General features: G+C 41.3%; 1 protein-coding gene across 2 annotated transcripts in view; it reads left to right on the top strand.

Moving 5' to 3' along the window:
• Positions 1-12,175, top strand: part of LRIG3 (leucine rich repeats and immunoglobulin like domains 3) — a 47,699-nt gene extending 35,524 nt beyond the window's left edge. For both annotated transcript variants that reach the window (XM_046012968.1, XM_046012969.1), the window contains 9 exons: positions 1,180-1,251; positions 1,733-1,896; positions 3,903-4,223; positions 5,332-5,613; positions 6,775-7,227; positions 8,015-8,173; positions 9,779-9,922; positions 10,022-10,297; positions 11,515-12,175. In XM_046012968.1, coding sequence (XP_045868924.1) covers positions 1,180-1,251; positions 1,733-1,896; positions 3,903-4,223; positions 5,332-5,613; positions 6,775-7,227; positions 8,015-8,173; positions 9,779-9,922; positions 10,022-10,297; positions 11,515-11,759 — 2,116 coding nt within the window. In that variant the 3' untranslated portion in view covers positions 11,760-12,175. The remainder of the gene's footprint in view (positions 1-1,179; positions 1,252-1,732; positions 1,897-3,902; positions 4,224-5,331; positions 5,614-6,774; positions 7,228-8,014; positions 8,174-9,778; positions 9,923-10,021; positions 10,298-11,514) is intronic.
• The last annotated feature ends 724 nt before the right edge of the window (positions 12,176-12,899 follow it).

Raw genomic sequence — 12,899 nt, 5'->3', positions numbered from 1 at the left:
AGACGATTTCACCAATTATCTGCAACCATCTTTCTGTCTCCTGACTCACTTATTAGTTTAAGGGAGGTTCGAATTGCTAGCCACGCTGACAGAAGCAGTTCAGGCTGGAGTAGGATGATTCTGCAAAGCCGGATTTGGAAGGGCAGACCAGTGTTGCTGGACTCCTTGAAACAAATTATTTTCAAAGGGAAACTAGCCAAAGGGTTTGTCATCTGACCCTTTCCATTTCTGGGAAAGTGGAATTAGTGGATCAGTGGAGTATTAACCTCTGCTTCAGTTTTCAAAACCTTCTTGACTCTCCCAGCCTCTTTTTCTGCACATGTTTGGTACCTTCCCTCTGTCCTCTGTTGCCCCTCATCTCATTCAAAATCCTTTTTGTATAATCTGACCCCATAAAAGAAAAACAGAGTAGTAATCGTTGTGGAGACTGCTTTAATTCAAACTGCTTGTAAGCACTAGTTAAAAATAAAGTCAGCCTAGAATATTCTTTGGTTTTATAAATGTCCTACCTAAAGTGTGTTTTAGCAAGTACATCTTTTCTGAACACCTTGCTGTCTCTACTCGTGAGTTTTGCGTGGCAGAATGGGCTACTGACTAAGAGCATAGGTGTTGAAATGGAAAATAATGGAGTTCATATCTTATCTGCCCTTTTCATGCTGAACAGGGTAGTAAAACCCATCTTCTTTGGGGTTTCTGTGAGGAATAAATGTAATACTATGTAAATGTAAATCCTTTAACCCAGTGCATGTCATAGAAAGTATTTTACACATGATGGGTTTTTTAAAAAGCATAACTATGAGAAATTTTACTTGTGTATTTAAAAGTTACTATTGGTTACTCATTTGAATATTGAGAAACAGTAAAATAATACAGCAGGAACAAACCATATAACTACCAAAAAAAAAAAAAAAATACAACAGAACAGTGTAGGCCTTCCTGAGTCCAATAACATAGACATGAGGATATAAAGCAAATCTTTTTTACTATAACAGATCTGCCTCTGATACAAATATTCATGTTCTTTGATCGAAGCTTCCTAATGGGTTCTCTGGAGTTGCCTGGTTGGTGCATTTCAGCACATGGAGTAGTTTGGCGAATGGGGTGGGCAGTGTGGGCCCAGCTTTTGCCTGAGGCAGGCAGTGACCATAATTCGCTCTAATGTATTTGATTTGTTTTCAGAGATCTGAGTGACAACGCAATCATGTCATTACAAGGCAATGCATTTTCACAAATGAAGAAACTTCAGCAATTGTAAGCTTTCCTTTTCTTTCTGAGAGTTTCAAATGAGACCTGGTGTCAGGGGGCATGTCAGCCTAGATCACATGTCTATAAAAAGCATCTAGGGCGTTCTTAGCTTGATTTTTATACCAGAAAGCAAAGGGAGTTGGCGATCTGTTCCCTTGTTGAGAAGAGGAGTTTCTTTCTCTTTCTGTTAACGAATTTGCAATTTAAATATGTGGGACCTAATGTGGTGCAAGGCCTGACCAGGGTAGCAAGCCTTCAGGAGTGAGGTGTTTTCAGTATATCAGCACTTTTCCCTCAGTAGGTCAGAAACAGCAACAACATGGTGCTAATATGTTTCGTACGTTTTAAGATGGACTAGAGAATATTTATTGCATGGGCTGTGTATTTGGTTTCCACATTCATTGCTTTGTTAATATTTACTTGAGTTAGTTTACTCATAGAATCTGCATTTCATACAAAACAAATTGAACATAATTACTCTCCTCAGGCATTTAAATACATCAAGCCTTTTGTGCGATTGCCAACTAAAATGGCTCCCACAGTGGGTGGCGGAAAACAACTTTCAGAGCTTCATAAATGCCAGTTGCGCCCATCCTCAGCTGCTAAAAGGAAGAAGTATTTTTGCTGTTAGCCCAGATGGCTTTGTGTGCGGTGAGTGTGACTGTTGCCTCTGTCTTCATTCTTCTTTTTTTCCCTCCAGTGAATGGTCTTGAATAAGCTTATGTTGCCTTGATGAAGCTTTTATTTCTGCTGAGGTAGATGAAAACGAATCTATAGTGTGCTGATGATTTTAATGTTACAGATGAGAGAGAATGTCCTCAAATGTCTCTGTTTGGACATCAGGGGGGTTTGGTGGAACGAGAAGGACGTTGGATCTTGGGAGCACTGATGGGCAGTCACAGCCCTCCCTTCTCCCTCAATCTCTGTGTCTGCGTATGTGAAGTGGGATGTGTGCTGACTGCCCTTCCCACTTACGGGCTTGTGCAGAGGCTGAACTAACCCATGTCACTGCTGTGTATTGGGGTACGAAGGGAAAATTATCAGTTCATAATTTACAGGCTGCTAAAAATGTTGCTCCTGGTGGTTGAAGCATTACAAGTAATAGGAAGTTTGAATTTATTATCAGTCAGCATAAGTCCCTTGTTCTAGCATGAAGAATCTCAGTGCTAGAAATCTCAAACCTCAAATCTCACATAGCTAGTCCGCAGATCTGGATCAAAACCACAGGTTCTCCTCTCCCTGGTGCAGGCTTCTGTCGACTGTACTACACTGCTATTTATTATTCACTGCCATGGAGACCTTTGTAAAAATAAATGCACATATAGAACACAAAATCAAAGTTTGCTTAAATTTTAGCGTGTGTGTTAAGATATTACAGAACCTAATTTTACGTTGGCCTTTAAAAATTTATTTGAAACTGCTTTGCCTACAATTGTCTAGTCAAGTATAAGAAAAATATATTTTTTTAGGTTGCAGCATTAAACAGTGCCAGCGGTTTCTGGACATAAAACGTCTGATGTAGCTTTTGGATCTAAATAAGCTTTTGGCATTCATCTAGAAGGGCCTGAGCCATGCCGTTCCCATGGTGCTTATTTTGCAGTTCTCTAGTCCCAAGATTAGAACTCTCTATTATTTGGGGACGTGTCTACGGTATCCTTGGATTTTTCTTTCAGTCCCTCGACTGTGAATCTAAACATTAATTTATCAGATGAGAAATTTAGAGTAGCCGTACAGAAGCAGAAACCATCTTGATGACAGCACGGTATTGGACGTGAGCCGCACTGGAGCTCCCAGAGCCTTCCCACAGCCCATTCACTCACACGCACGCACCCCCCCCCCCCACACACACACACATGCAGGCCAGTGGGTGTCCTTTCTCCAGAGCATGCAGATAATACATTTTGGTAGATCTAAACTGTTTCCTTATGGGTTTAGACCCTCTCCAAGAAACTGCAGTTCAAAAAAGGTAACTTTTCCAAAAAGTAACAGAGAACTAAAAATAACCGTTTGGAATGAAAGAGTTGCCCAGCTCTAATTATCATGTAGTTCTGACGGTGAAGCACAGCGGCCTGGCCTGACTGATGGTCCACCCTCAACCCCGGGCTGAAGCCAGGCTCTCATGGGGAGTTTGAGAGGACAGAATTATTTGTTTCAACTCGATCTAAAGATTACTGCTCCTTAATATGGGTTCTGTTTTTAGTGAATGGGGTGTTAATTGCTGTCTTTGGTGATATTGATTTCTTAATATAGCTGCTGCTTTTTTGTGAATAACATGGAAAAAATTGCAGTTTCTACTAGTAGCGTTTAAAGATGATCCGTGAGCTAGAAGTTTCTTAGCTGATTTCTTCTCATATTTATGTTAAAAAAAAAACATAAGGGGTCTAGGATAAACTATATTATAGTCTAGAATAATAGTCTCTCAGTTAATGATTGATAAATAGGTGCCAGCCCCTATTTGAAGTGAACAAATTAGTTTATAAACACTCTCCCAGGCCATCATTTCAACATGAGGACTGGTAGTCCATCTGTGAAACATACACCAAGTATATAAAACCTAAGCCCTCACTTGTTTTGGGTTTCTTGGTATTAAAAACTGAGTAGCATTTGGACTGTCGAGCCTTAAAATTGTTCTGTTTCCTCCTCTCCCTCTTCAACAGATGACTTTCCTAAACCCCAGATCACGGTTCAGCCAGAAACACAGTCGGCAATAAAAGGTTCCAATTTGAGTTTTGTCTGCTCGGCCGCCAGCAGCAGTGATTCCCCAATGACGTTTGCTTGGAAGAAAGACAATGAACTACTGCATGATGCGGAAATGGAGAACTATGCACACCTGCGGGCCCAAGGTGGGGAGGTGATGGAGTACACCACCATCCTCCGGCTGCGCAACGTGGACTTTACCAGTGAAGGGAAATACCAGTGCGTCATCTCCAATCACTTCGGTTCATCCTACTCGGTCAAAGCCAAGCTTACAGTCAACAGTACGTGATCTAACTTTTCCGTTTGCATTTAAAGACACCTTTTAGATTTGTTTTTTCTTTCTTTCTCCTAATCCTGTCTTCTGTTTGTAGTTCCCCACCAACCCCCTTCCTTTCTCTGCCTCTCGCTCCGCAAAACTAAGATACTTGGAATCTGCATCGGCGGTGATTGCATTGAGGACCCCACCATGGTGGGTAGCACAGAGCCGAGCCACACACGGGTTGTGCTTCTTGGGGAGTTCACAATGTATTCGTCAGCTGTGGGAGGCCGTGAAGCATTACAGCATACCACCTTTAATTCAGAGATCTGGGTTGGATTCCTGCCACTCCTGCATACAGCTGTGTAACTCTTACCAAAGTACTTAACCATCTTGTGCCTCCATTTCTACATCTTTCTATTAGGAACAATCGTACATATCTTATAGAGATATGATAATTAGATAAAATAGTTGGTGTAAAGGATTAGCCTGGGATACAGTGAATGCTCACCAAATGCAGTAAGTATTAGTTGCTATTAATAAAAATTATAATTGTTTGCTCTGTGTGACCTGAATACATTTTTTATGCCAGGAACCTTACCACTGTATTAAGTAATCATTTGTACTTTCCATGGTAGAAATTTTTGTATATGATTCATTAATGCATTCATTCTACAAATGATTGGTGAGGCCTGACACACAGAACAATTTTGAGTTTAAAGTTGTAGGAGAAAACACATATCTAAAGTCATAGAATGTTAGAGCCAGAAGGGACTTTAAAAAAAAAAAAAAGATGAAGTGAGTCATCAGGGTACAGAGATTAATTGATCTGCCCAAGATCTCACAGATAATTACTGAGGAAACTAACAAGTAACTAGAAAATAGGAGAAAGACCTTCAGTTTGTATAGGGGATGACCTGTGTCTTGGCCTGACTTCATCATTTCTGTACCTGTGTGTAACCTTGAGGGAATCTCCTTATCTCAACTTCAGATTCCTTCTCTTGTAATCAGAAATAACTCCAGCCTAACCTACGGCAGGGGCGTTTGTAAGTATATATAGAAAAAAAAAAAAAAAGAAAATGAACCTCTAAAACGCCATAGCACTAATGCCCTCATTCTTTCTCTGATTTTAGTGCTTCCTTCCTTCACCAAGACCCCCATGGACCTCACCATCCGTGCCGGGGCCATGGCGCGCTTGGAGTGCGCTGCCTTGGGACATCCAGCCCCACAGATAGCCTGGCAAAAGGATGGGGGCACAGACTTCCCCGCCGCGAGGGAGAGACGCATGCATGTTATGCCCGAGGATGATGTGTTCTTTATCGTGGATGTGAAGATAGAGGACATCGGGGTTTATAGCTGCACAGCTCAGAACACTGCAGGAAGCATTTCTGCAAACGCAACTCTGACTGTCCTAGGTAAGCGGCTATTGTCAGATTCTGTGATAGAAATTAAAGATGCCGAATGACTCGAAGGCCCTAAGTGTCAGGAGTTGTACTGGTGTCAGGCGTTGTAAGGGTGAGAGGTAATCCATAGGACACTGCCCTTCCCTGGAGAGAACAAATGGCTTCTCAGGAATTTTGAAGTCAGGAGTGCATGACATCTTAGCCTGTGGCCGGTGAGATGACTCTGCTTCCTCTGTTCCGAGGGGAAAAGTAAATGCTCTGTTGCCTCCCCTTCCTCTGCTCTCCTCTTCCCATCACACAGGTGCTACTGATAGTCTTCACACTATAAAACACATATAAAAATATATAGAACATGTTCGCAGATTGGGAAAGATCTACTCTATTTTCTAGACCTACCCTACCATTCTGGAAATCAGAGTTTGTCTTTTATCTTTTGCCAGAACAGGAGCTTTTAAAAAAAATGTGAATATGTTAATCATACGTGTTTCTTAGGAGTTGAGCAAAACTCAAGAAGAGTTGAGCAAAGTAACCTGTTAATACCAAGTAATAAAAGTCCGTTCAGAATTTATGCATAGGTTTGGACATCTAGCACTAGAAAGTTTCCCTTTAAAAATTTAAACATTATGACTTTTTCTACCCATCAACATACCCCCCATGCTTGAAATTACTTTTTTTTTTTTTAATTTTATTTACTTATTTGACAGAGAAATCACAAGTAGGCAGAGAGGCAGGCAGAGAGAGAGGGAAGCAGGCTTCCTGTTGAGCAGAGAGCCCGATGCGGGACTCGATCCCAGACCCTGAGATCATGACCTGAGCCAAAGGCAGAGGTTTAACCCACTGAGCCACCCAGGTACTCCTTGAAATTACTTTTATACATTTGACTAGAATATTTTGCATTGCCCCTCTTCCACCATTCCCAATCTTGTCAAGAGGTGAGAGATTTAAAAAAACAGTAAACATTATCTTTAACAGGTGGTATAACAAATGACAGGCAAATAATGAAATGAGGCTCTGAATGTCGTACCCATGTTTCGGCTCTCACAGAAGCATGCGTATGAATTTGTGGAAGAATACAGTGTTAGATTCCAGTTTTAGTAAATTCAAGTGGGCAGTCTTACAATATGCAAAACCTGATATCATTTAGGAGATTAAAAACATAACTTGTCCTTTCAGAAACACCATCATTTTTGCGGCCCTTGTTAGACCGAACCGTCACCAAGGGAGAAACCGCCGTCCTGCAGTGCATCGCTGGAGGCAGCCCTCCTCCCAGACTGAACTGGACCAAGGATGACAGCCCCTTGGTGGTCACCGAAAGGCACTTTTTTGCAGCAGGCAATCAGCTGCTGATCATTGTGGACTCTGATGTCAGTGATGCGGGGAAATACACGTGTGAGATGTCTAACACCCTGGGCACTGAGAGAGGCAACGTGCGCCTCAGCGTGATCCCCACTCCCACCTGTGACTCTCCTCAGATGACCGCCTCATCATTAGATGATGATGGATGGGCCACCGTGGGTGTCGTGATCATAGCGGTGGTGTGCTGTGTGGTGGGCACGTCGCTCGTGTGGGTGGTCATCATATACCACACAAGGCGGAGGAATGAAGATTGCAGCATTACCAACACAGGTGTGTAAACAGAAGCTTGGCACGGGGTGCTGTAGTCATGTGTGCTCGTGGTCCTGGGGTAATTTTCTTCCAGAATGTGTGTCTCTCAGCCCGAGGCCATGTCAGAAGGGTGACTCATTTGTTTCAAGCTGCAGCAATATGGTTAGCTAAAAATAACACCCCAGCCCAAAATAAAGCTGATGTTTAAAGATTAATCCTTTTTGTTAAAACCTCATCGGGGTATCCTGTTGGCTGTGAGATATAGTCCAAAGCACAGTGTAAAACAGTCTCACTCCTTCACACAGAGGGGATGGAGAACAGGAACAGCCCTTCATTTATGAGGTTTACACTCTGCCGTAGTTCTCTCTCTCATCACAGGTTGCCGTGTGCATACGTGTGCAGGCGTCTAGGGAGGATCTGTTACTAGTGGGAGCAGGCTGTGACCTAATATGTGCCAACTCTTAACATCGATGAATATTGGTTAGAGATATGGCAGAAATCAAGCTTAATCCAAAAGCTTAGCTACTACCCCACAAAAATTCCTAAGGCTTTATCTTTTGAAACATCTGTTTTTTTTGACACTTGGGAGGGGCTTCCTATAGAAGACAAAATAGAAAATTGGCTTGTGCTTCCCAGAGCAGCGAGCCCTAGTCTTGCTAACCTGAAGACCAGACAGTCAAGGTGGGTTCTCAGGGGTAGATTTATTTGATTTGTACAGAAACCAAAACAGTATAGAGTGTTCATCAGGGAAGTCTGTGGGGTATGTATGGTCGGTCTTGGTTAACAGAACGCTGTTGTTGGATTATAGATGAGACCAACTTGCCGGCAGATATCCCTAGTTACTTGTCATCTCAGGGAACCTTAGCTGACAGACAGGATGGGTACATCTCCTCAGAAAGTGGAAGCCACCACCAGTTCGCCACGTCTTCAGGAGGCGGGTTTTTCTTACCACAACACGACGGCAATGGTAAGTGTTTAAAAGGAACGTAGGCTGCAGCTGTCTCAAAACAATCTGATGGAAGGCTCAAGTACAGTATTAATTTTCACAAGCAATCAATACATTAATAGGTTGAGGAGCTGGCCCAAGCTCACTGGCAAAGCTGAAATTAAATACTATTATGCCATTCTCTTAAATAGCAGAAAAATCTTTGCTTTGGATAATAAGAGAAGACAAGTAGGAGAATTAAAATTTAATTTCTCCATGCGACGTGATACTTCCTTTACACTATAAATGTTCTTTGGCCCTGAATGTTCTCCTTTCTTAAATGACATTAATTGGTTTCATGTAAGGTCTTAAAAGTCAAATGGTTCAAAATTCTGTTAGGGAAATCAAATTCTGACTCTTGCTTTAAGAACTGCATGGTTTTAAGAATCATGGAGGCACCATGACACAGACACACACACAGGCTTGGTTCAAGACCCACTTCTGTCGCTTACTATGTATCCTTGGGCAGTTACATAGTACTTCCTTATTAGGTTGTTGTGAAACTAAATAAAATGGTATGTTGGAAAACTGCATGGTGCTTGGTACATATGAAGGGCTCCAAAAGAGAAAACTATTGACTTCTTTTCAAACATTTTACCATCTTTTCCCACAGGCATTTATTGAAAGTGTGCTCTGTGGTGGACTCTGTAGTTGACGGGGAGGGATATGTGCTCTCAGTCTCATAGTGTAGGCTGTGGGGAAATGAAAATTGCAACAAATAATCACAAAGTACTTGGCAAGGCAGTGATAGAGGGTATAGAGATAGAAGACTGCAAATACAGGTGGGTGTTCTGGTTAGACTCATTTGGTTGCAGCATTGTTCAAATGTAGCAGGGTTTATGGAAAAGACATTTAGGAAAGTTTAAAGCGACAGAACTGGAACATAGTAATGCTGTGTCACTTAGACGCAAGGGCTGGGGATGGGTCTGCTCTGAGTGCTCGAAGGGCCACCGGCACTAGGGATCACATCTTACACAGTCTCTTCTGAGACCACTCAGTGCCCAGTTCCTGCTTCCCAGGCACATGGCCCATTGCAACATCTCTCGCCTGCACTACATCTCTTGTCCTTCAACTGCTGTGGCCACTCCTAACTGGTGTGTCATTTCTGAGTTGTTTGGCTCCGATACTCACAACAGCTTTTTTTTTTTTTTGCCAAGCTTCTCTTTGATCTGGGCATTCAGAGATGATTTGTTGAATACTACTTCCTGGTCCTGCTCCTCTGACCTTCTGGAGGGAGGGGGCAGTGCTGATGGCATTGTGTGTTTCAGTGGCTGCTTTGGCTGCAGTGTGCATACACAGATCAGTTTCTCTGGGAAGCCACTGGGGGGGCCAGTGCCCAGTGAACACATGCAGTGCAGTGGTTCGTCACGTCCTGTCTTTGTAAGATGGCACAGATTTCGTCAGTTACTAATCCGTAGGCCTCAGCAAATGTTTTAAAACCCTACTACAAATTTCTCCAGTTTTCCCTCTTACATGCTATTCAATCCAAACTTTTTATTTACAAATACGGAAAATCCCCGAAGTGGAGAGAATGTTGTAGGGTACTTGAATCACATTCATTTGGTGACTGAGATGTCTGTTTTAAAGGGACGTGTCATATTGACAATAGTAGTGAAGCCGACGTGGAAGTTGCCGTGGATCCATTCCTTTGTCCCTTTTTGGGCTCCTCGGGCCCTGTGTATTTGAAGGGGAATGTGTACGGCTCAGATCCATTTGAAGCCTATCATACAGGTATGTGGTTTTCTTCCCTGAGTTCGGTTCTATTTCCTGGAGAGACTTCCCAGAGGCGCTAACTCTGTCTCTTTCCGTTTTTGTCCCCAAATGTCAAAGGTTGTGGCCCTGACCTGAGAACAGCCTTAATAGACCACTGCGAGCCCAGTTACATAAAGAAAAAGGAGTGCTACCCATGTTCTTACCCTTCAGAAGAATCCTGTGAACAGAGTGTCAGTGACATAGGATGGCCTTCCCATGTGAGGAAGTTAATCAGCTCTCCTTACTCTCAAAATGAAGGACCTGGAATGAAAAGTTTGTGTCTAAACAAGTCCTCTCTGGATTTTAGTCCAAGTCCAGAGCCAGCATCCATTACTTCAAGTAATTCTTTCATGGGTAAGTTTATTAAATTATTAGACACCTTGACTCAGGACTCCTATTCCAAGTTTCACGTGGGAGAGCAGTGAGTCTCAGATGCCAAACTTGTGAAAATGTGTGTTTGTTTGTTTGTTTGTTTTTAATCATGTAGTCATGACATCCTGTGAGTTAGTATACGTGTTTCTAAAGGCAAAGTCAGACATGGGGGATTTTACTTGATTATGTGTCTAATCCGTAACTAAGCCTTAGACGCTTTCTGGTTAACTCTGTGTGTGGCATCATCTAGAAGACAAGTTTTGGGAGTGACTTAGGAGCTCCATTTGTCACCCATGTGGAAAAAGTGGTTTTGGGCTACAGCAGCTCTTGGGGTGGAGTTGTATGCGCTGCATGATTGTGGTTTGGGATGTCTGGTGGCTCACTCTTTGACCACAGTCAAAGAAAGGGAGGGTGGACAGCATCCCACCTGGCAACAACTGCTTGTCAGCCAAGCTGACTGCTTTGGCGGAAAAGACTGCCAGAGCCTTAAAGCATAAGTTGGGGGTGGTAGACAGTGGCTAGCGCCAAGACTTGCTTGTGAATTTTTTTGTCTGTACATGGGGACAGTAGATGGAAAAACTGAGATCATCGTTTCACTGAATGGAGATATGGGAAAATGAACCACAGATTGTCTTGTATAAAAAAAAATGATTTTTAAAATATTTTACCCAGCTTTTATGAAATTTTATGTTTTGTCACAGTATAATTTTTTATATTCCTTTTTAAAAAAATGCAAATATGTTTTATGTGACTGTGACAAGAGTTTGAGTCAGTTAAGTAACATTCTGCCAGTAAAGAAGAAAGGGCAAGGCACAAGGATTATTTTGAAAGACACTTTCCATATCCAGGCACAGTTTACTTATAACCAACAATCCAGATCTCCTTCACAGAGAATTGCGGACCGGCAAGAACTAAAGCCAGGACTTGGAAGAAATTATATTGGGGAACTTCATTGCTCAATGATTACTATTACTGTGAGTGATGAAATGAGATAAAGAGGGGACATATGTATTCATTCCCCAGCTCCGTTCTGTACATTCTCTCTCCATATCAGGAATGCACATACACCTGATACCATAAATGGCTTATAGAACCCACTTATGCGTGCTTACAGGCTAAGATGCTCCTCCATTTGAAATGTGTTTTGAATTAAATGCTAGCCAAAGGACCCATATGCTCAAGGGGTTTCTTCCTTTCAGGAACATTTGGAAAGCCTCTGAAGAGAGCTCATCTGGATGCCTTTTCAAGCTTTGGACAGCCGGTGGATTGTCAGCCTAGAGCCTTTCCCCTGAAAGCTCGTTCTTCTCCAGACTTGGACTCTGAGTCAGAGGAATATGGGAAAGAAAGGACAGATTTTCAGCAAGAAAATCACACATGTACCTACAAACAGACCTTAGAAAACCATAGGACTCCACACTTTCAGTCTTATGACTTGGACACATAGACTGAATGGGAGCCAAGAAGAGCTCAAACATACTACCTCAAGTGGACTTTTATTTAAAAGAGAGAATCCTATGTTTTTTAAATGGAGTTATGAATTTTAAAAGGATAAAATGTCTTATTTATACAGATGGACCAAAATTACAAAATGTTATAAAAATTTTATACTGGGAGTAACTTTCATATAAGAATACCTTTTTAAACTATTTTAACTTTGTTTTATGCAAAAAAAAATCATATGTAAATTAATGGTATGAATCCATGACTATTTTATGTATTTTTATAATGCCAGATTCCTTTTTATTGAAAACAAGTACTAAAGCATTTTAAATAATACCTGTCTTGTACCCTTTTTAAATAGAGTTCACTTAATTTTATTTTGCACACTGCATTTAATAAAATGTGTCATTTTGATCCCAAGCCCCATATATACAATTACAGTTTTTATTGTTTTGAACACATTTTAGGCTTAATAATTTCATATTATCATGTCTCAAGTTGATGGAATTATACTCAGCACATTAAAATATGAGCAGAATAAATGACCATTCTGCATATCATGCAAAGTTGGGGTAATACAGACTCAAATCAGATTAGTGTATGTGAAAACACCATTATGAATGAAAAAGAGCTGTGAAGACTTGAGGTATGTTAATTTATCCCTAACTTTACAAATAAAAAAAGATTTGTTGATATAGTCTGGTATAATGCAATACAGCTACCATGGCTTAAATCACCGTTCAAGCCATGTTTCTTTAATTATAATAATGCCTTATGTGGTCTAATGCCTTGTGCTTTTCCAAATAGTTTCACATTCACCATCCCTTTAATTACAACAAGAGCGTGGTTTATTGCACATTTCTATAGTTAGAATGGCTATGACAAAGGTGAATTTTCATCTACTGTTCCCCGTGATAATGGGATGTTGATGGAACTGTTGGCTATTCTTACTGATTTTCTGCTGGATGAACAGTTCTAATAGAAAAGGCACTTTTAAACTTTTCTAATTTGGTCATCCTGCTCTACTTGTCAAAAACTAAGTATCAAATCTATTAAACTAAAGTATTTGTTTTAAACAGTATTTAGACAAAAATGGCATTACATGACTGGCATATATACATGCACAAAATGAATGTAGTCATTT

The sequence above is a fragment of the Meles meles genome, chromosome 7 (genome assembly GCF_922984935.1).
Source record: "Meles meles chromosome 7, mMelMel3.1 paternal haplotype, whole genome shotgun sequence".
Lineage (NCBI taxonomy): Eukaryota > Metazoa > Chordata > Mammalia > Carnivora > Mustelidae > Meles > Meles meles.
The sequence above is the reverse complement of the archived record's forward strand: the minus strand, read 5'-3'. Positions and strand labels throughout refer to the sequence as shown.